Below are 24,145 nucleotides of genomic sequence, written 5' to 3'. Positions count from 1 at the left end.
ATTCCTTTGTGTCTGGGCACCTGCAGTAAAATTTCCCAATTGCATTTCCAATGGCTTTTAGCGAGGAGAGATTCCAGAGATGCAAGGGTAGGCTTGGCAATCTCACCCAAATTGGTGCCGAGGTTATGACCGCTGTAGAGGGATCGAATGATGGGTTCCATGGCTTCATGAATAGCCTTGATTTTTCCCAAAACCAAGGGCCGGAATCTAGAATACATTCTCTGCTTTCAGGGTTTTCAAAATCTACTATAAAGAAACCCCTAGCACAGGGGTAGATATTACTTTCATCAGAATGACAGGCTTCCATACCTCCAAGATCCAATTGTGGAGAGCTGTCAGCTGCGGCCAAAAACCATTGAACCGGCAGATTAGGGCACTTTCGGAAAACTTCAAAGCCTCATCGAGTGAGGTCTGGACCACCTGGACAGTTGGAGTTGGGGCTTCACTGACAATATGGGCAGGAGCTTGCCCTCTAGAAGCGGATGAGCCAGCAGCTATTTTCGCGAAGTTGAGAGCCATATTTTACTTGCCCGTAGACCCCAGCCGCAAAGAAATAAGGCAAAAGATAAGATTAGATCTAGATTTAGCTGCAAAAGATTAGATCTAAACAAAGAATATTTGAATCCTTTTATAGTGTGGTTTGTGAAACTAAATACAAACATTGCCTTTTTAGAAAGGATTGTTGTTTCATTACATTAAATCTATTTGCTACATGAATGATAAATAGTTATTGGTCACCACAAAAATACTTCACTGGAATAACACTGATTATGGTCTCATTCTACCTTGCAAAGATAACTTTGACAGAGTTTCAACAACAAAATTTGAATGACTAATTACCTTGAAAAATTTCTAGGGCATTTTGATTGTGCAGGTTTTACCCATCAAGCTTGTGATTTCTCTAAATTCTTGTGAAATTTTAGAGAAACTAGACGAGAAAACCGACGCGGAAAAACTTCCAAAAAATCTCACTAAAAATCACTTGGAAAAAAAAAACAATAAACACTTGAAAATTATGAAAAAACGTGGTCTGGGATTGGAATATTGGGCCAAATTACACGCAATATCAAGATTTGGAATATAAATAACCACGAAGTTACTTTAGTGGTAAGATATTGTGGAAGTCGGAAATCATTAAATAAAAAGAGGGTAAGTTAGCATGGAAGCCATCGCCAAATTAGTAGTATTTTTCAAAGACGTGGTATAGGATTGGAATATTTGGCCAAATTACACGCAGTATCGAGAATTGGAATATAAATAGCCACAAAGTTATTTTAGCCATAACATATTGTGGAAGTCGGAAAGCATTAAATAAAGAGAGCATAAGTTATCATGGAAGCCGCCGCCAAATTAGTAGTATTTATTGGGAGGGTGACTAAAGCTAAAAAAAAAAATGGAGTCAACCAATTGCTCATATGGTTAAAAGTGGCTAGAATGGGGTAAAATAATTTCAAAAAATTGTGTAGAGATAGTGTTTGAATCATATTTTTAATGGTGGAAATAAATTCGGCACCATCAAAAACTTCTAAAGTACCTAAAGTTATTGACGTTTGACAACTTTTACTTGGATTTACAAAAATCTTCGTAAAAAAATTTCAAAACATAACCAAAATTTCCATAAATTAAAAAAATAAAAATTAACTAAATATATTATTTATATTCTTCATTTTATTTCCAAAAAACGTGGCATCCACGTCGGGGGCACGGCCACACCAAGACACAGGCACCAGAGCCGATGGTACATGAATGCGTGAGTACATCAACTTTATCCATCGATGGTACATGAATGCGTGATGTTGTCATTAAATAAAAAATTTAGCTTTCTCCCGCAGTAAGTACCATGGGCTTTAATTCTCTGGAGGAAGTACGTCAGACTTTGTAATCAAGTGGAACTACGTCACACTTAAAAAATTATTAAGTAATTAATGTAAAACCTAATAAGTTATACCTACCACAGATATAATACGATTTACTTATGTATGCATATTCTCTAAAATCTAATTTTTTGTAAACAAGTTTTAATTAAAAACTAAACAGCTTATCAGAACTTTTAAAGATGCTATTTAGAAATGAAAGTCAAGGGAAATAAAGTGGTCCTCCAAAATCCTTAATAATTATTAGAACTAGCAATTGTCCTAAAAGGTACAAAGAGAGGCCGATAGGATTAGTGAAAGGAAGAAAGTTCTATAGATAGTCAAGCATATATAAAGGTAAGTAGTGACGAAGGCAATAACCACGTTGACCATCCTGTACCAGTACATTTGATATTAGAAGAACAAAACCAAAACCAAACCATTCATATTAATATAGTAAGTGTAGAACACGTTCATACTTAAAGCTCAATAGGTTCAATAGATTATTGGCAGCGCGGTTTTTTTCTAAATGAAAAGTAAATTACAACGTTGTACATGGTAAATGAAAAGTGGAGAAATTTGTGATTTGCAAATGTTAAAACAAATCACTTACATTACTGGTTGACAGTAGAACTAAAACATTAACATTATTAAAATTTTGAAACCGATTTTAAATTCATGTATTGTATTTTTCATAGTATTTTGTTTTACATACTTAAGTCCTCAAATATAGTGGTTTTAGATTCCATTTTGGCAAACCCACCATTCAAAACAATATGTATTTCTCTGGCCCTCAAAGCAAGCTTTTAGCACTTATTAATCTATGCTCTGTCCAAGATACAATTCAAACTTTCATTTTCAAGCATTTTAAGAGGCAAAACAGTGCAAATATTTTAAATGTTCTATTTACTTGTCTGAATTTCTACAAATAAAATATATATCTTACATCCCCACCCCACCTTTAAGGGGTTTAAAAAGAAGAAAGAGCGCTCTCAAAAAAATTAGAAACCTTTAATATAAGGTGAATTTTTAAAAATTTACATCAAGAATTTGATTCTGGAAATTTCTGCAATCCCTACACATCCTTCCTTTAAAGGGCATTTTACAATTTGGCTTTCCAAAAATGGAAATAGTCTCAACCAAAATTTTCAGTTATACTTTAATCTGTGTCTCCAGATAACAACTCCCAATGATCGCCAGTTCACACAGAACATTGGTCACACACCAATTGCCCCCACTTAACACTGCTTATACATCACTCATTCGCAATAGGTTAACAGGTTTCTTTGATATCCAATTCTAACAATAGTTTTAGACCATCTTTGTGTTTTGCTTCCTCACATAATCTGTGTCTCCAGATATTTTTCCCTCTACACTCCCATACTCCCATACACTCGTTTTCCTTCTACTCAGACCAATCATCTTCAACTTTGATTTCAGAATACATCACTAAAACTGGAGTGTTGTGGAGAGCTTGCCACTTTTTATTAGATATGGCTACCTATCAGTTAGTGTGACCCCGTAGTTTCTGCCAGAGATACAGAAGTTTCCGTTTGTGGGTGGAATCTTCAAAACCGTTTGCCAATACCCGCCTCCACGTGGTCAAGCATCTTAATCCAAGCTTACATTTCCATATGGACAATATCAGTGGTCAATTCACAGAATAAGTCAAAGGCAGCTTCTAGGAAGTTGAGGAGGAGTTCACACAGCCAACTTGCAAAGAAAGATGAGGAATACCAGGGTGGGATTTTTATCAAGCCTCTGTAATGAATTGGAGGAAGTGTAGGAAATATTCAAAAAGAGTTCTATTGATATCTGCAGCATTAGTACCAGCACATAAAGCTGGGGATTGGAAATGGAAGACCTTTTATCGGATTTTTATCAAGCCTCTGTAATGAATTGGAGGAAGTGTAGGAAATATTCAAAAAGAGTTCTATTGATATCTGCAGCATTAGTACCAGCACATAAAGCTGGGGATTGGAAATGGAAGACCTTTTATCGGAGATTGTAGCAGCAAGAAAGGAGGCTGAGGAGATCGCTAAAGACGGCCAAATGGCGGAGCAAGCATGGAATGCTGAGAGGGAGAATTTTTTGTCTCTCTTTCGCAGATATGACAAAAGAATTGAAGAGATGTCTATGCAAAACAAAAGGGTTTTACTCCAATATAGGGCGGAAAAGATTGCGTTGGAATCCAAGTTCAATGACTCAAAGGCAAGGACCAAAGAATTACTTGAAAAAATGGAAGAGGACAGATATTTGTGGTATTCTGAAAAGAGAAATTTGGAAGATATTGTTGCAGAGCTGCAAACAAAGCTTGATTGGATGACTAGTGAAAAGGAATTATTGAGTCAGAAAAACAGAGAGGTGAGAACTGAAGCAGAGTCCTTCAAGGCCCAGTTGAATGAATATAACGCTAGATTGGCTCACTTGGAATATGAAAGCCAGCAAAATGAGAGGCTTCTGCTTCAATGTAGAGCAGAAAATATTGATTTGCAATCTAGGCTAAATGAATCCAAAGAAAGGACCCCGGATTTGCTCATAAAAATTGAAGACGAGCGCCCTTTGTGTGTTGCTGAAAAGAGTGACTTAAAAGGCATTGCTGCAAAGCTGCGAACAAAACTTGATTTGATGGCCAGTGAAAGTGGATTTCTTCCTCAGAAAAAGAAAAGGCTAAGCATTGAAGCAGAGTCATTGAATTCCCAGTTGAATGCGTTGGAATCCATGAGGGGCCCTCAAGAATTACTCAAAAAACTTGAAGAAGATTGGCATGTGTGGGATGTGACATGTTTGGAAGACACATTTGCAGAGCTGCTAACAAATCTTGATTTGAGGGCTAGTGAAAGGGGATCCATGAATAAAAATAATATAGAGCTAAGCATTGAAGTAGAGTTCTTGAAGACCCGGGTAAATGAGTGCAACGCTACACTGTTTTCTATGGAAGATGAGAGGCAAGTTTTGAAAGAGGAGTCTGCAAGCAATGAAGAGAGATTGCAAGTATTGCTTACAAAAACTGCTACAATGGAAAATGAAATTAACAGCCTTCAACACGTGAAGGAAGAAGTCAAACAACAGTCAGATTTGATTCAGCAGTACAAGGTAACAGAACATTCTCTTAAACAACAAATTGCAATGCTACAAAGGGAGGTGGACAGTATAAGTGGTTTGCTTGAAACACAAAATCAAAGAGTTGAAGAATCGATTGTCGAAAATGGTAAACTTAGCAAGCAAGTTGAGGAGTTGAATAAAAGAATTGTGGAGTTGCAGGAGACACATGTCAAACTAGTGCAGGAAAAGGAAGAGCAAAAGATGAAATTTGAATCATTACATGCAGAGATTGCCATGAAATATAGACACGCTGAGGAAAAACACTTAGAATTGTTGAAAGAGAATGAAAAACAAGGAAACATAATTGAATCACTGCAAGCAGAGAATGCTGCTCTTCAGAGTGAGGAAAGTTTGCTTCTTCGGAGTCTTAAGGAGGCAACTACGAGATCTGCAGAAATTTCAAAGAAATGTTTGAACAGCTACCAGAGAATGTTGGGCCTAGAGAACCAATCATTCGGATTGCATACAGAACTGGTGGCAACAAAGTTAAAGTGTGATGAAGTAACTATTCAGCTGAACAAGATAAAAGAAGATAAAAAAAATTCAAATGATTCATGCCAAATCCAAGAAGAAATTGAGTCTTTACATGAAAAACTGATGGTAGAACTCTCTAGAAATAAGGCACTGGAAGAAGAGTTTAGGTCAACAAAGTCTTCCTTGGAAGAAATGAAAGAATCGGCTTGCAAGGGTGGACAACAAAACCATAATGTGTGGAGTGAGCTTTTAGATTTTGCAAGGGAAAAAGATGATCAAATCATTGATATGCAGAGTCAGCTTCTGGCTATGGTAGAGGAGAAAAGAACCCTGTTAGCTGATTTGCAATGTCAACTTTCAGTCCTTGCTGCTGCAAAAATGTTTCTTGAAGAGGAAAACAACTATTTACGAACTGAATTGGATAGAAGAACATTGGTTACAGAAGAAGAAAAGGTAAGCCTTAAGGGCAGATTAAGGGAGTTGGAAACAGCCCACGAATCTCTCAAAAAGGATCTTGAGTATCTCCGAGACATAGCAAAGGAGAAAGAGGGCAAGATAGTTGTTCTCCAATATCAGTTTTTGGAACTTTCAAAGTCAAAGATGTGTCTTGAGGAGAAATACAACTCTTTACTCACTCATTTGAACAAATGTACAATGGCTTCAGAAGAAAATGCCCATCTTCAGGACAGAATAAGGGAATTGGAGAATGCACTGAATTCTCTCAACAACGATCCTGAATCCAAAGATATTCGGCCCCAAAAGTTGAAAAAACATGAAGCTTTGCAGGCAAAGTCACTTGTGCCGAAATGTGGAAAACCAAATTGTGGAAAACCAAATTGTGTGGATGAAAGTGAAAATGCTGCAATTGGAAAGAGAACACCAAAGCAGGTGCCTGAAAAGCCAAAAAAAGTATGGCAGCCGTGAAGATGGGCTCTGTAGACATTTATCATTCTTCTTAAATTTTATCCCAGTTGATTTTTCAATGATAAGAATCAACAATGGAGTACAGATTGTACAATATATTTTGAAGGTTGTACTTGTACACTTTGTCATGGCACTTATGGTATAATGCATTTGTAAGTAGGGTTAAGCAATCAGTTTAAACTTTAAAGCTACAGCTTAGAATTGAAATGATTGATGTATCTTAAACCAAAGGAAACCAAGAGCTAGTACATCATGGCAGCATTCCAAAGCTTGAACCATGGCCTCAATACTCCCTGTGCATTCGACGCTGCAGTCCACCCCTCCATCAGTTTTTTCCGCAATTACCTGTAAACATTTTTTATAAGTGTTTGGAAATTAAGAGTCTACACTGCTTTGAATGGATGGTGAATGAGTGCACTCCATGCGAAAACTTAAAATCTCCCCCACCTAAGTACTAAAGTACCACACTAGTCAAAAGCAACCAATACTCTGATCTGGGAGAGAGTTTGATGATCATTTTGGGCAGCTCAACGTACCTGCTGAATAGGTTTTTCGTACTCTTTAGGGTTTATAAATTCCGTTACTCCAAATTGTTTTGCTGAGAAAGGAAAGATTACAAGAAATATACAATTACAAGAAAGGAAAGATTAATGGAAGTGGGAAATATACAATTACCTCGTTCATATCTCTCATTATTGAAATCGATTCCAATTATTCGAGCAGCTCCTGCAATTCTTGCACCTTCACAAGCCTGCGTAGTTAAACTCGGGTCAGAAGGCTAACATATAATTAAACTCTACCCTCATCATATTGGTCCCAATGAAAATGCAGGTAGGGGAAGTGAACAGAATAGTCCCTAGAAAAAGGTTTGAGGACTTTAAAACTGCAACATATACTAATATTCATACAATGGAACATAAAGAGGGCACTTGTTATTAGTACTTACAGCAAGCCCAACAGCCCCCAGGCCAAATACTGCTACTATCGAACCCTTCTTGGGTTTGCCTGCGTTCAAAGTAGCACCCATCCCTGATTCCACAACAGAGAAGAATTTTACACAACAATTCCAGTCAAAGAAACCATTATCTTTACACTGGACATTAACGTCTGCTCATTATCACAAAAGTAACAACAATCAGAAAACCGTGGGCCTGCATACCTGATACCTCATTATTTTCTATTATATAGAACCTGAGGTTGTCGTGCCGCATCAATTAAAAAAAATAAACCCAAAAAGAGAAAAACAAAACAAAAAAATCAGGCTCGAGTTTGTGAAACCTGTGATGAGGGACATGGTTACATCGACGCTGGAGGGAATTGTCGTTGTTAGCCAAGGACCCACTACTGTGACTGGGACGATACTGACAACTTCCATTTTGTTTTCTTTAGCAAATTGCAGGGCAGCTTGGTCTGCCAGGGTTTTTGACACATAATACATCTGAATGCATTCAATCAATGAAAACCATAAAACTTCCTACAATGTTCAATTTAAACCAGAAATTCGTGCAATAAACTTACCCAACCAGGGGGTTTATTTTGTCTGATGAGATCTACTGAGCTCCAGCATGATTCATCGATGATTTCCACTGGTTTCTCTGGAAAAGAAGTAGCACTGGCAGATGATGTGTAAGCCACACGCCTTACACTTTTGGTTGCTAGGCAGGACTTGAGAACATTCAGAGTTCCTCTCATGGCAGTTTCAATCACCTCTCTCTGTACAAAACAATTCGATTAATATCATATCGTTGTCCCAAAAACATCGGTAACTTACTTCTTTACTGTTTCACTTACCTCTGGATCTTGGGAACCAAAATCTGTAGGAGTTGCAACATGAAAGACGCCGCGGCAGCCATGGATGGCATAGTCAAAGCTCCCTTCCTCGCAGAGATCTGCTCTAAAAAGACGAAGCCTCTCTTGGGCCCCTGAGAGTGAGAGAAGGGATGAGTTCTTTGATGGGTTGTGTGGATCTCTGAGAGTGGCATGCACTGTGTACCCATTCTCCAGCAGAGTCTTTACGAGCCATGATCCGATGTAACCCCTCCGCCCATAACAGAAATGAAGGCCATGTTCCGCCCGTAACTGAAGGATGAAGGCCATGTTCAGCCCGTAACTGAAGGATGAAGGCCATGACGAGTAACTGAAGGAGGAAAAGCGTGACAAATATCAAAGAAAAGAAGCACGGGAGACAAAGGGAAGGGAGAAACCCATCGATAGCATAACTGTCCACGTGTCAGCACGGGAGAAAAAGGAACGACGAAAGTCTGTTCCAAAGGGAAGGCCTATCGGCCTAATTTGTTCATTACATTTGTCATTTTACATTTTGGTCCTAAAAACGTAAGTAAAAAAACATCTATATTTATATCTAGGGCGAGAACTCTATATTCCTATTTTCTTCCCCAAAATTAAATGCTATTATGGGGAATTCTTTATTCCTATTTTCTTCCCAAAAATTAAATGCTATTGCGGTAAATTCTTCGCATGATATAATTTCTAATTCTTGAAAAGTTGAATGCACATTGTTTTTCTTTTCTTCAGAATTTGTTGTAACTTTTAGGAAATGGAACCTGCTAAGTGAGTGATGGGTTGATTTTTTCCCCTTGCTCAACATCCTTAATATTTTAGTTGTAAATTTTTTGAGTATGAATGAGAGTTTCAGATTGTTGATTTACCTTTTACAGTGTTTTGCTACCTTCTCAAATGTCATTTTTTCACACAATTGTTGATGTTGGTTTGTCCTTATTGATGTCCATGTACAAGTCATAGTGAATTCATTATTCTTTAATTTCTATTATTGATGTCCATGGATAAGTCATAGTGAATTCAAGTCATAAATGTAATTATATATGAATTTATTATTCTTTAATTTATATTAAAAATTTATTGAGTAGATATGCTCATTTGAAATGCCTTTTTAGTTAGCTAGAAAAAAGTTTAGGTACAATTATTCCTACAACTTTTGTGTTTTGTATCTAATTCTTAGCTACATCAAAAATAATTTGTTGTAAGGTTGATCTTGTAATGCAAACAAAGTATTGTATGTGATGGATAATGTTTGTGTTAGTTGAGCATAAGTAGGCTAAACGAACTCATATGCATCTTCAGGTTGTTTTGATTGTGTTTTTGTGTTAGAGTTGGCTTTTCCAACATTTCATTTCCTTGTGAGTTAAATATGGTGAGTTGTAAAAGCTCACATAGGGATTTTCATCTACCTAGTTGTTGTAGTTATCCTTAATTGACACTAGTCCTCCTCCATTTTTATATAATGGAGGTCTTCTATGTTTTTTTACATAACATTGTAAGTAATATAATACTTTTACATGGTATCAGAGCTTTGGCCCAGGGTCAATTCCCTGATCTGCATTTGAAGGGGGGAGTTGGATTTTCATACTCACTTTGTTGGGAATCGATCACATGGACTAACTGCCACTCTAGGATCCACCTTGAGACCACTCCAAAGGTAATGACAATGGTTTGCAAGTTTACTAATGCCTGTGGGTTTTGGTGTAACGGAAAACCTCAACATTTTAATTTTGTTGGGGTGCGCCAGACTGATGCCATAGTGCAACACACAATTGACACTCGAGAGCCCCAATAGCAGCCACACATGCGTTTGAACAATAATTGCAAATGTCCTTGTAGTCCCTCACTTGGTGTTTTTTAGGTTTGCGGTCGTGAGTTTATATGTGATATTGACAATAAAAAAAAATAACACAGACATTAAAAAACTTTTGAACCATTATCATTACCTTTTGAGTGGTCCCAGGGTGGATCCCAGAGTGGTAGTTAGTCCACGTGATCATTTACCAATGAGTTGAGTGTGAAAATCCACCACCCCCCTCAAATGAAAATCGGGGAATCGAACCTAGGCCAGGGCTCCGATACGATGTAAAAGTATCGTAGAGGTCATGAAATCTGGTTAAAAAGACACGATTTGGATTGGTGTCATCCACGTGCAATCGAAGCGATGTGTGTAAACAACTTAAGAGAAGGGAGCACCACTATTTACACCACGACTCCAACAACGTTCAAGCAATGATGTTGATCAACTATGCTTCTGTTGACTCGATCCACGTACTAGAAACAATTCAAGCATCCATTCATTGCAAGATTACATAGAGAGGTCCTGATCACTTTTACACCTAACCCCAGTGAGTCTCTTTTGAAAAACACAAACCCATCACAACAATTAGAATTCATTCAAGATCACAAAATTCTTATAATACACTGAGCATCGGTCCCGTGCATTACTCTCCAAGGACATAATTCAAATAGATTTCTAAATTTGGGAAAATTTGCAAAACCCCATAAAAAAGAATCTGAGCAACCAAATCAAGAATCTGAGTGACCAAACCACTCTTCAGATCCAAATCTCGCGGTCCTTATCACACTAGAGATATCCTTTTTGAGCTCTCACAGAAAGCTGACGTCCTGCAACCACACAAAGAATTGCTAGCCGAAACGTGACACCTTGTCAATAATCACACAGGAGAAAAGGTCTTCGACCCAAGCAAAAACCAATCAGACGAATCCTCAAGGATCATCCTTTGCCAGATTTAAATGATAAAAAAAATAACATATCTCACTAGAACAAAACTCCATTCAAATCTTAAAAAATTAGAAACTCAAAAAAGAATTCAGCAGGGCAGGGATCACTCATTTTGATACCATGTTGAGGTTTCCCATTACACCAAAACCTGCAGGGATTAGTAAACTTCCAAACTATTATCATTACCTTTTGAGTGGGTTGAGGGTGGATCTCAGAGTGGAGGTTAGTACACGTGATCGATTCCTAATGAGGTGAGTGTGAACACATTAGGGGGACATATCACATGTGGGAGCACCCCCAAATTTTAGGACAATTTAGGGGGATGGGGGGCATCCAATCCTTATTATAGGGATTCACATCTCTAAAATTGTAAAAATATAAAAATAATAATGATAAGATCTCAACAATAATAACTCATCCTCCATGCAAATTCATCATTGTGCAATCCAATGGAAACACTATAATATTTCAATCCTAAAAACCTTGGAAATTGTTAAGTATGTTGAATTCTAAATGGAATATGAAATTTTGCTTTCTCAGTATGAAATCTAGTAAAGTTTGAACAACTCTTAAACATCTTGAAACAATTAATTTAAATATTATTTTTCAAAAATTGGTTGTTTAATATAGCTGTTACTTATTAATTTTTGTTTTTGATAAATTAATAAATTAATATCATAATTTAAATATTATTTTTCAAAAACTAGCCATTTAATATAGCCGTTACTTAATAATATTTTTTAATATATTAATAAATTAATATCATAATTTAAATAATATTGTTCAAATATAGTCGTTACTTAAAATGATGGTCTCTACATTGCTCTCTATTTAAGCCTTTGCCATGGTTTGCCTCTTTATCTGGTCTTCATGATGAACCACACTTGTTGGTTCGAAATGCATCCGCCAAAAAGTTCTCTTGTGTGATTTCTACCGAAAGACTTTTCTTAATTCATTATGGATCACAAAAGCCTGAAAGCTTGAATTCTGAAATTAATGATAATGTTAAAATTTTAAGTAAAAGGATAGAAAATGTAAGATAAATGATAATTTAGTATTACCATTAATTACTAAGGTCCTAGATTCTTCAAAACTTTATATCTTTTTTCTTTCTTTCATGGGTTGTTAGACAAAAAAATCCATTTGGGAGTGCTCATGCATCAGCACTCCCTCTTCCCCTTATGGAGTGGCATGTTTAAATGTCCCCTTTTTAGGAAATCATGTCCTCCACATTGTTTAAACATTTCTCCAAATTTCCCAAAGGGAGGTGTGGGTAAACTTTCCCCAAACTTCACCCAATACTAAGAGCACAAGAAATGTGAAACATTGATTTTGTGTAAAAGTAATTTCCTCTAGATAAACCAACTATACTATTTTACAAATAAATTGAAAAATAATTATAATATATAATTACTAAATACTAACGGAGTTGTCTTTTTAGTGCGACTTTTTGGACAGGTAAAATCCAACACCTTGAAAAACCCCTAGGGCACTTCCATTGTACATATGGATTCAACATCCTGAAAAACCCCTAGGGCACTTCGATTGTGCAGGGGTTACCCATCAAGCTTGTGATTTCAATAAATTCCTACTGGATTTTAGAGAAATTATACCAACTTCCAAAAAGTCTCACTAAAAACAACTTGAATATTAACCATTGCTTGTTTCATTTTACTTATCAATATTTCTTTTACATAAAAGAATTCATTAGATATGAAGTTTCAACTTCAAAAATTGTCTTTAGGTACAAGCCACTTAAAGCAATCCTTTTCATTAAAACCCTTTGCCGATTTATTATATTTCTTCATAATTACATTAATTCTTATCATAACATTTATACATATAAAAAAATACTATATAATAGTATCTTATTCTTTTCTAATTTTATTATACCTCCCGCAGGCAGCATGGTATTACGTATTCAATTCTGCTTTTGACTGCTTATTAGTTTGTCTTTAACCAAAAATTTATGTTGCTTATCTATAGTTTAACATTGAGAATTCATTTTTTGTTATTTTTATTATTATTTTAATTCATTTAGTGTAAGGTGATTAGTTGAGGTCTTATTATAGGTTGTTTAGTAACTTCCATCTATTAGTTTGTAATTTTTTGTTTTATTTACTTCTTATTATTGTTTTTGTTTTTTTCTTTTCTATTATTTCCATCTTCATGACCCATATTTTTTCTCTCCATATTTTCTATTTAAAATGACTTATTATTATATTAAAAATATATTTTAATATAATTAATTATAAAAAAATTATATATTAATTAAAAATAAAACATATAAATATATAAAAAAGTAAACACATATGTATTAAAGTGCATATGTGTTAATATAAACAATAATAGTTAATCATATTTCTTAATTTTTGTGATGACATTAACAATACAATATTTATTATTTATTTTATCTTTTTTCACTGTTTTTTAAATTTAATTAAGCTATATTAACGCTAAGCAGCAGGTACTAGCTACTATGTAGCTATTGTTCTAAATATTATTTAGTTTTATAATTTTATTTTAAAACTCAATATTTGTTTGTCTTTTTGGAATTATGTATCTCTTATTTCCTTTTTATAACTTTATTTCAAATGTTAATATTATGATGTAATTTTTGAATTATCCTCATAATAATTTATTTATTTATTTTCTAATTCTTTGTAATTTTAAAATATTTAATGATTTTAATTTTGTTTGTCATGTGATTTGTGTTTATTGAGGTTTGACCTGTGGCTTGAGAAACTGTGATCCAGAGGCATTTAAGTAATCAAAATCACCATGGATTGCATCAGCTCTGGGCCACACTAGCCCTAAGCTGAGTGGATTTTAGCTTGTCACACTAACCCTCAGCTGAGTGGATTTTAGCTTGTCTCCTCCCCCTATCACGGGGCAAACAACCTCCTTTGTGTGGGTCGCCTTGCTAATGAGGTCCATCCTCAACTGGTTGTGCTAATAAGACTTAACAATGTTTTTAATTTTTATTTTTCATAGTATATATATCTATATATATATTTTAAATAAATGTTTAGTATATTAATATTTCTAAAATTATAAATTTTAATTTTTAAAGTGATAAATTTATTTATAAATGGAAAGAAACAACTAACTATTTCAAAAAAAAAACTTATAATCCGAATGTAAAAGATACAAAATTCAGACTGCCTATGTTGAAAGTAATTTTGATAATAGATAATTGAAAATTTAGATGGGTTAATTGTAGAACAATTTTGATAAAATATAATTGAAATTGTTGATTTGTTAATCACGAGAGCATCTAGATTTCATAGTCTATAATTATTATTATAGTGGTGTGGTTGTGTATGGTGAGTTTTTAGTGGATTTTCACTCTAACCAAATGAAACAAATTGATTAGGAAAAAATGCATATGTGTTTAAATTAAAAAATCATTTTCACAATTTTAATTGTGAAGATAACTATAAACTAAACCACTTTTTGAAACCTCTTATCCTCACTCTAATTATTAATCCCTTATCTTTCTCATTTTTCTAATCTATTCCACCTTTCACATTGACGGTCCTTTACTCCTTTGGTTTCCTAAATTTATTTCTTCTTAATTTAATATACCATCCTTAGTTTTCTTCTTAATTTAATATACCATGTTCAATTTTTTTTTACAAATTTTGACTTTTAATTTTTATATTTTTACCTCTTCCATAATTACTTATAATTATATTTTTATTATAATTTTTTTTTACAAATTTTTACTTTTAATTTTTATATTTTTACCTCTTCCATAATTACTTATAATTATATTTTTATTATAATATTGTAAATCATTATAACTTATATAATATAGTAAATTTATAAGTAATAGAAGTTGGAGTCTCAAATATTATTTTTTAAATGATTTATTTATTTTCTATTTTGTAATTCATTATTCTTTAACTTTCATTAATTATTATATCTAATTTATTTATTCAATCTCCAATTAAAACTAGTTTAATGAATTGATAATTCAATTCATTAAATTTAAATATCTATCTGAAACCTCTTATCCTCACTCTAATTATTAATCCCTTATCTTTCTCATTTTTCTAATCTATTCCACCTTTCACATTGACGGTCCTTTACTCCTTTGGTTTCCTAAATTTATTTCTTCTTAATTTAATATACCATCCTTAGTTTTCTTCTTAATTTAATATACCATGTTCAATTTTTTTTTACAAATTTTTACTTTTAATTTTTATATTTTTACCTCTTCCATAATTACTTATAATTATATTTTTATTATAATTTTTTTTTACAAATTTTTACTTTTAATTTTTATATTTTTACCTCTTCCATAATTACTTATAATTATATTTTTATTATAATATTGTAAATCATTATAACTTATATAATATAGTAAATTTATAAGTAATAGAAGTTGGAGTCTCAAATATTATTTTTTAAATGATTTATTTATTTTCTATTTTGTAATTCATTATTCTTTAACTTTCATTAATTATTATATCTAATTTATTTATTCAATCTCCAATTAAAACTAGTTTAATGAATTGATAATTCAATTCATTAAATTTAAATATCTATCTCAAATGTTAATTTTAAATGGTAGATTTTCTCATAAACCATAGTACTCTAACCGTATCTCTAATACTTATTTAAACTTATATACACTCCCTTTTATTTATTTCAACTTCTACAAAAATAAATAGAATATCCATCCAAAAACAGCACTATTATGTTTGTTTGTTTGTTTTTTCTTTTTTAAATGGGAGATCTAGGATCAATCCTCGTAGTTGCCTCTATAACACTAAAAGTACATCCAACCACCTGCAAGTCTGGTGTGCTAAGATCCTATGTTTTTTAATTTTTTTAATTTTTTTAATGGGAGATCCAGGATCAATCCTCTTAGCTGCCTCTATAACACCAGGGGTACATCCAACCACCTGCAAGTTCGGTGTACTAAGATTCTATGATTTTAGCAAGAGCAGACTCACGTGCTGCAAAACGGGATTGAGGAATCTGCCCCTTTAGCTTCCACCACAGCAAGTCAGTACACTCAATGAAATTTCCCCTTTAGCTTCCACCACAGCAAGTCAGTGCACTCAATGAGATTTAAACTTAGGTCTCCCAAATTTAGCCCACATAACTTTATCGTCAACCCACACATCACTATACAAAAACAACACTACTATGTTAATCTCCTCAATCAGTGATGATTTCAAGACGAGCAAACTAAAGTAAACCCCTATTATCGCCGTTACTCAATTTTTGGTCAGTGAGTGTCCGTCACAACGCCGTGACCGAATCTGACCCAAATCCCCTACTCACATACAACATTTCTCGAAATGAGATTTTTGACGGCTGAAAAGGGCAAAATTATCTAAACAATTATTCTCAAAATCCATTGTAAGATACGTATATACGGACAATTTCATTCGTTGGTGACTCACTTTTCTAAAATATTTAATAATTAGAATTTGGAGAATGTAACATCACACGTATACCGATCAATTGAATTAATACAGTCCCATCAATCATCATACGGTCCAAAGCGATATTTCTCAATTCCCAATGCCTAAATGTAGACTCTACATGTCGGAGATTGAACTTTGATGCTGTAGATTTTACAAGTTTCGGTCGATTGGGATGGAACATCTGATCACTTGGATATACAAAGGCTTCTCGAAAAATTTGGGAGGGAATTATGGCAAAAGAAAAAGCAGATGGATAATAATATCTCAGTTACTCAATAGTTAGATTATGCGAAGCTTTTATAGAAGAGAACAAGAGAAACAATATTTTCATAATCGACAATTCAAGTGAGTTATTTTCATTAGAAGATGTCAATTGTGGTATAACAAAGTTAGTAAATGGTAAAGCTTAAGACACTAATGGATTGCAAGCAGAAACTGAAACCTTGGCTCCGATTATCAAAAGGATCTTCAACAATGTCACACAAAGCAATTTCCCAATTGAATGGACAACTAGTATTGATATCCCTCTTTACAAAAGTGGAGACATTAATATTCTCTCCAATTACTGCACTATTATGATTAATCTTCTTTTTGGAAAGCTACTTGGAAGCATGGTGGACCGTAGAATTAGCAGCCGGACATAAAAGGAAGGTAAAAGAGCAAAAGTGCAGGCTGGTTTTAGGCCGCGACATTTTACCATTGATCATTGTATCACTCTTAGGCATCTCATAGAAAAAATATGAGACATACAAGGTGAGGAGGCCTTTTGTTGCTTTGTTGATTTCAAGAAAGCTTTCGACATTGTTCCTAGAGACACGCTGTGGAGAAGGATGGAAGAGATTGAAATTCCAAGCGAATATAGAGCAACGGTTCATGAGCTTTACGAGAAAGTTAGAGCTAAAATCAAAACTAAGGCAGGCTTTTTTGAATGCTTTGGTAGTGACATTGGGGTCAAGCAGGGGTGCCCTCTTTCCCACACACTGTTTGTCTTATATATCGATAAGCTAGAAGAAAATGGTTAAGCAGTGGAGAGGATATTCAATTAGCAAGTTATGTGGTGAGGTTTCTTTTGTACGTTGATGACCTTATCCTAATTGCAAAATCAACTCATGGTTTGAGAGAGCATTTGAAGGCCTTAGAGCTATTTTGTTAAGAGGTTGGGATGCAAGTAAATGTTAGCAAAACCAAGATCATGATCTTCTCCTTGAAGAGGAAAAAGCAGCAGGTTAATTTTATTTTTGAGGGGAAACCCTTGGAAATAGTGGAAGAATACAAGTATCTAGGAATTGTTTTTCACAATAGGCTCAATTGGGAGACATGTAGAGCTAAAAGGATTCAAGGGGGTTGGAGAGATTTTTACCTTCTACAAAACAGATGCAGGAAAGTAGAATTATGGGATTGGAAGACCAAGAAAACCCTTTTTGGGTTATTGGTTATACCGATTGTACTCTATGGATGTGAAGTTTGGGGGAGCAATTTGTCAAACCACAAGTGAAGACAATTAGAAAGAATTCAAAAGCACTAAAACCCTTTTTGGGTTATTGGTTATACCGATTGTACTCTATGGATGTGAAGTTTGGGGGAGCAATTTGTCAAACCACAAGTGAAGACAATTAGAAAGAATTCAAAAGCACTTAATCACTAATAATTTCAAATTCAAATCAACGATCCCTTATGAAATCCTGCGAGCTGAGGCTAGTTTGTTTCCAATGGAGGCTAAGACGGTCTTTCGCTTCTTAAGTTACTTAAAAAAGGTGAAAGGCATGGATGGACATTGTTGGCCTAAAATAGTTGTTGCAGAGGAGTTAAAAAGGAGGAAGAAAACTTGGAGGAAACAAAATGAAAAGTGGTTGGGTAAGTGGGGCATTAAGTGGCAGGATTGTCCTAACTCTAAAGAGGAGATAAAAAAATGGGTGCTTGAAAAATTCAGGACTACCATGTGGGAAAAACAAATTGGTCGAAAAAAATCTCTATATGTCAAAGATTTCAACCCGACATGGTCTCATGATGAGAAGATATATTTGGGTGCCAAAATCACAGGAAATGCTAGATTATTAATAACACAATTGAGGACCGGGTCTCATCATCTCAGATGTGAAACAGGGAGATGGATAACTCCAAAATAAGAGTAGGAAGAAAGAATCTGCATCTTTTGTAAGAAAAAAGAGGTTGAAATAGAATGACACTAAATCATGGATTGTCCATCTTATGAAAATATTCATATTCAATTCAGTAGCATTTTGAGAATATATTGTTTGAACACCCTGTTCAAGGAAGCGAGATTTATCAACACTGCAAGCTTCTTGGTCAAAATTCATGAGAAGAGTGTAGAATTAGGGGAAAAAGAGTTTAAAATTGTGATGTGTTGGAATCCCATGTTCTTTCATTCATTCAACGGTAGACTCTCAATGGATTCAAATTCTAGAGAGCTACTAAATTATGACATTTGGTTCGAGGATTATTTTAATTGCACTATATTATTTTCACTGGTTTCTATGGCCTGAAATTGCTGAGAGCAGGAAAGCGGGCTGTGTAACCCACCATAGTGGCATAGACCTTTGTATCAAACTTCTCGAGGACAGACAGTACGAGGGGCGAGCAAATTGTTCGCTGTTGTATGCTAGATATTGCTCGAGAGCCAGGCAAATTGTCGGGGGTGGGGTAATTGTTTTTGGGTCGGGGTTTTTTTGTGAGCAACCACGGTGCAGAGCACAATAGTGAGTAAAGAAATTGGAGAAGAAGTATCCAGAAACAAAATGGTATTTGAGGATTCCGAAAGGGCGGTGCTCGGATAGCTTTTATGAGTCATAATAAACGAAATTTTCATGCCGACAAGGTAACGAATTAAGTTTTAGAATCCTGCCATTGATTGTCATATGAATAGATATATAATCATAGGATTTTAATATGTATAAACGTTCTTAGGTTCACCTGGGTATAGATTTATAATTATAGACTTTTAATACATATATTTCTTATGTGTAAATGTTCTTAGGATCACCTGGTTTTTGAGGATCAGCCATGGAAGTGGTGCAATGAAGAGAGGCTGGAAAACAAAACAGTAAATGAAGAAATTGGTGTAAAAGTACTCGGAAACGAAATGGTGGCTGAAGATTTCGAAAAGATGGTGTTCAAACGTTTATCAAGACAACGTAAGGAATTGAGTTTTGGAATTTTGCCATTGTTTGCTCTCATCATGGAAGTTTTAATAATGCCATTTCTTATTTCACGTAATTATATGATTATATGAAAGTGTTATGTTTTCTCCAATGTTTGAGCTAATTATAGAATCTTAACGAGGTCATTTCTTACTTTAAATAATTATATTGAAGTGTTACGTTTTCTCCAAGGTTACAAACAGTGTGATGTTTGGTTTGAGGATCATTTCAATAGATTTGGCTTTTTTATTTAGCTGAAATTGCAGAGGTTTTAGGAGTAATTTTTAGAACTACAACTTGGTTTTCATGTGGGTGAATGCATTTGGTTCGAAGGTCATTAAAATTGAGGCAGGTTTATTCAGCGGAAGTTGCAGAGGTTTTTTTGGGTCCTTTTTTTTTATAACTATGGCTATGTTTTCATGTGCATAATTGCCTTTCGTTGATTTTGGTTCGAGGATCATTTCAACTGATTTAGGGTTTATTTAGTGGAAACTGGAAGAAATTTTTTATTTGTCAATTTTTTTTTTTAACCACGTGGTGAATTAGTAACTTAGTAACTGCTAATCCTAATCTCGAGAAGAAATATGGATCCATTTTCATGTGGGTGTTTGTCTTTGCATTGGAATAAGGTGCTTGGCCTTCTGAAGGGTGACTTTACACATGGGTATGATGTTTTTGAGGACAACCGATGTAATGGGTGTAGGGTAATTGGCATAACGGGTGTCATTTTATATAATGGATGTAGGGCAATGCGAATAGTGGGTTTCACGTTTCAAGCGCAATTGTTATCATGGAAGTAAACTTTTCAAGGTCAATTTTTAATTGGGGTTTCCTAAATGACATCTGTTTGTTGGTAAGTGGGTGCTGACAGTGTAAGTAATTCACCAACTAAAAACGATTTTAAAGACCAGTTTAACCATAAGTATTACCACTCTGCCACCCTCATCGATTAACCTACAGCCTGCTCGTGACCTTTTTCCAGCGGGATCAAGGCCAGTGAATGTGCCTAGGTCTAGAACTGATACTTGTGAACGTAATAATTACGTACAGTGATCAGGTGCTTGCGCCCTTTTCCATTTTGACATTTTAAATCTACTGTTAAGGCCGCATGTTTATTTTCGCTTTTTAAATGAACAGGTGCTTAGCTCTGGGCTGCCGTTACAGGACTCAACATACAACTTTTCTCCCGTAAATGAGGAAGCAAATTATTCAAACACAAATTTTTCGAAGTTCAAAAAAGTCTAAATTGTTTTCTTGCAGCTTGATTGTGTAGAGTTTATATGTTTGGGTATCCAATTTTGATGGTGTAGATTTTACAGGATCTAGTTATTAGATTAGCGATTGAATTTCTGATCACTTGGATACATAAAAGCTTGTCAACATGATTTTTGTCATTTATGCTACTACTCATGACATTATACTATCCTATGATTTGATTTAATTGAGTAAATTTAATAACTTTCACAATTCTATTTTTTAAATTATATTCTTGAATATAAAAATAGATTACATTGAATGGGTTCAATGGAAACTTAAATAAACAGAAAACTCATGACATTGTGCTAACCCCATAACTTGATTTGATTGTGTAGACTTAATAACTTTTTACAATTCCATTTTTTAAATTGTATTCTTAAATATAGAAATGGATTACATTGGAGGCTTAAATAACAAGGAAACTACATAAAACTTGGATCGCGCAAAGTTAACCTGTCAACTTAAAATTAAGATTTTTACATTTTTTATTGAAAAATCTTCATGAAAATGTGCGAAAAAAAAGGCCTAGCTAAATCACTTGTTTTTAAAACGGGTAGTGTTGTTTTGAATTCTTTTCATTAGGTATAGATAGTGAATAACTTCACAGTTCAACGTAAGTTGAAGTGAGACGATGTAAAAGGAACCTTTAAATTTTAAATTGAAGTCCCTTTGTCTTATGTCCTCTTTGGCTTTTCTCCTAGAAACTCTATTCCACCACAAATAATAACTACTAACTACTATACAATTTTTCGATGATGATTAGTTTTTTTTATTTTATTTATTGAATACCACATTATTTCTATCAAAGAACGAAATTAATGAAAACACAGTGTTTTAATAATTAATTAATGAAAACACAGTGTTTTAATAATTAATTTAGTGTTTTTAATTATCTTTTTTATTTATCGATGAAATATGACATTATTTTTATTCGCTAGTCTTATATTCACAATCAATAAGTCCAAAATAATAAAATTATGAAACTTAGAAAATATAATTTCTATGCTCATCAATTTTAGAATGAGTTTGTTCCTAATACTGGAGTGTTTGTTGATATCTACTTGGTTGAGAGATTTTGTCTAACTAGTTAGCATCCTAGATTAGTGTGTAGTTGAGTAGGGTAAATTTCAAGAACCACCCTAAATTTATATGTATAATAAATGGGTGAATCCCCATGATACATAGGAAAAATGGGAGACGATTTTATCACTAATATATATATATATATATATATATATATATATATATATTTTTGGCGAATCTCTCACCAAATTAAATTATTTTGTAAAGTCATGGCGAATCTTTCACTGAATTATAAAATTTTGTAAGATCTTGGAAAATCTTTCACTGAATAATAAAACATTGTGAAGTCTTGGCGAATGTTTTGTTAAAGTATGAAACCATATATGATAATAATAAAACATATTCATTAAACTGTAATATACTAACATGCATGTTTGGAAAAAAGAAACATAATTTTCACTTTCTACAAACAATGTTGCAATTTTTGGTGACCATGTTTGTCATGGTAGGAGAGATTAATGTTTTCTCTACCACTTTTGTCAAGCTACCACTTTTGCCAAGCTATCAAATTTCCTTATTATTCCATAGACTCCAACTGCAAGATAAAAAAAAAACACATCAAGTTTGTTTACCCCAACATGCCAACAAGTAGCAAGCCCCAACTATATAATATAATGAAGTAGTAGGTATCCCAAAGGCTTGAAGGGTATCTAATGGAAAGAAATAATCGTTGTCAGAAGCTTTCCAATCAATATATAAATATATAAATGTAGATTTATTATTATTTTAAGTGGAAATCTTCAATTAAATAATAAAATTTAATTACGTCTCCCAATCTAAATTTCTTATTAGCATACCTACAGATCATTACGACAAACTAAGAATAGCAAAAAAGATGAAAGGTTGTACAAACCAACATATTTTTCAAACAACTAATCCAAGATCAGTACCTTAACTTTTTCATGAAGATATCATATTGAGAATGTTTGAAAAATGGTGGGAAATTTGGGCAGCAACTATCTGTCTTCTGCGAGGGTGATGCTGAAAGAGTTAAGATTTCATTGTTTTAATTTTTTGTTTGTCAAATCAGAAAAACCAATATTAATGGAGATCATCAGTATAATTTTACTAAATTTTGTGAAGCGATTAAACGTAGCTTTAACCATTACCCTTAAGAATTTTTTTACAATATAATTTCCGAAGTCTATTTAATATCTTCATTATCATAAAAACCAACCAATATCCATTTTAACTCCACATCTACCACTTTTAGAGGGATGAAATCTATTTATCCTTCCCAACACTTGGTAGACCCAGAATTAAGATGGATCTAAGCTGATAGAATTTCCCCTTTAAATAGTCTATGCTTACATGAATACCATGGTATTACCATGGGTTATTATAAACCTGGAGCTTAAAAACTACTATTAGTAATTTATAAAAATTAATAAAATTGATAATTGATTTTTAAGTATGGGGGATTTACGCAGTGCATTATATTAGATATCATTTTTGGGATTCAACTGCGTTAAGTAAGTCATTCAAATGTATGACCATTTCCATGAGAGGTAGTCGTAACTGACTAATTTCTCATGATTTTTGAATAGTTCACTTAGCACTCATTGCATCGGGTGATGCTCACAGGGGTGAAGAAGTGGGATTGAAACTAGTGAAATGTGGAGAACGAATCACATAGCATCAATCATCACTTCCGGGGCTTGCACCCGGTAACCAGGACTTCCCAGGAGGTCACCCATCCCAGAACTCCTCTGGCTCAAGCGCGCTTAACTGTGGAGTTTTTCCCCACAATCAAGCCCACTTAGCTTGAGATACTTTCCCATTTCCCCTCTAGAATAGGGAGTGGCTGCAATAGCCCTGTCATCTCCCCCTTGTTCCGCTGATAGGCCTCACACTCCTTTACGTGTTGCAGCACATCCTCCTTGAGGCCTTTCCACGTGAACCTCTCCCAAATAGCCATGTAAGTCTTCTGGAACCCCTGGTGTCTGGACAATGGTAAATCGTGAGCTGCTTGGAGTATCCTCTCCCTCAACTACGAGTTGGGAACTAAGTAAATGCGCCCCTTGTAAGAGATGACCTCATCCATCACACGGTAACGCTCATTTGCATGTGTCCTCTCTAGCACCTGGCAAGCCTTCCTGTCCTTGGAGTACTAAACCAACAACTGGGCCTTCCAATCCTGACAGATGCTCATAAGAGATAACCTAGTCGGTCTCCTAGATAGAGCATCGAACACCACGTTGTGCTTGCCCCACACATACTCATTATCAAAGTCGTAGGCTTGCACCTTGCTGACCCATCTCTGCTGCCTGTCATTGAGGCCTGGTTGTGCCATGAAATGTC

The 24,145-nt window shown here is 34.4% G+C and overlaps 1 protein-coding gene and 1 long non-coding RNA gene across 5 annotated transcripts in view; one reads left to right on the top strand and one right to left on the bottom strand.

Moving 5' to 3' along the window:
- LOC149202219 (uncharacterized) overlaps positions 1-24,145 on the top strand; it is a 105,995-nt gene that overhangs the window by 20,276 nt on the left and 61,574 nt on the right. For 2 of the 3 annotated variants that reach the window (XR_016253505.1, XR_016253506.1), the window contains exon 3: positions 19,342-19,498. This is a non-coding gene — a long non-coding RNA (uncharacterized LOC149202219). Of the gene's footprint in view, positions 1-19,050; positions 19,183-19,341; positions 19,499-24,145 lie in introns of those variants that run through there. The other variant, XR_016253507.1, reaches the window with a different exon arrangement.
- LOC149202220 (dihydroflavonol 4-reductase-like) lies at positions 6,313-8,526 on the bottom strand. Of its 2 annotated transcripts, none has more exons than XM_089403133.1 (7): positions 8,148-8,526; positions 7,880-8,069; positions 7,635-7,766; positions 7,303-7,385; positions 7,032-7,107; positions 6,893-6,954; positions 6,313-6,701 (listed from the first exon to the last, which is right to left on the bottom strand). In XM_089403133.1, the coding sequence occupies exons 1-7, from the start codon at positions 8,451-8,453 to the stop codon at positions 6,552-6,554; spliced, it is 999 nt and encodes a 332-aa protein (XP_089259259.1). In that variant the 5' UTR covers positions 8,454-8,526; the 3' UTR covers positions 6,313-6,551. The 2 variants fall into 2 exon arrangements, with proteins under 2 accessions (XP_089259259.1, XP_089259258.1); XM_089403132.1 differs by having other exon boundaries at positions 6,314-6,701; positions 7,635-7,794; positions 7,875-8,069; positions 8,148-8,525.

This window comes from Pinus tabuliformis, chromosome 2_1, assembly GCF_031772625.1.
Source record: "Pinus tabuliformis cultivar Carrire ecotype Pingquan chromosome 2_1, CPIR1, whole genome shotgun sequence".
NCBI classification, from domain to species: Eukaryota; Viridiplantae; Streptophyta; class Pinopsida; order Pinales; family Pinaceae; genus Pinus; species Pinus tabuliformis.
Note: the sequence above shows the minus strand (reverse complement) of the source record. Positions and strands in the feature narration are given on the sequence as shown.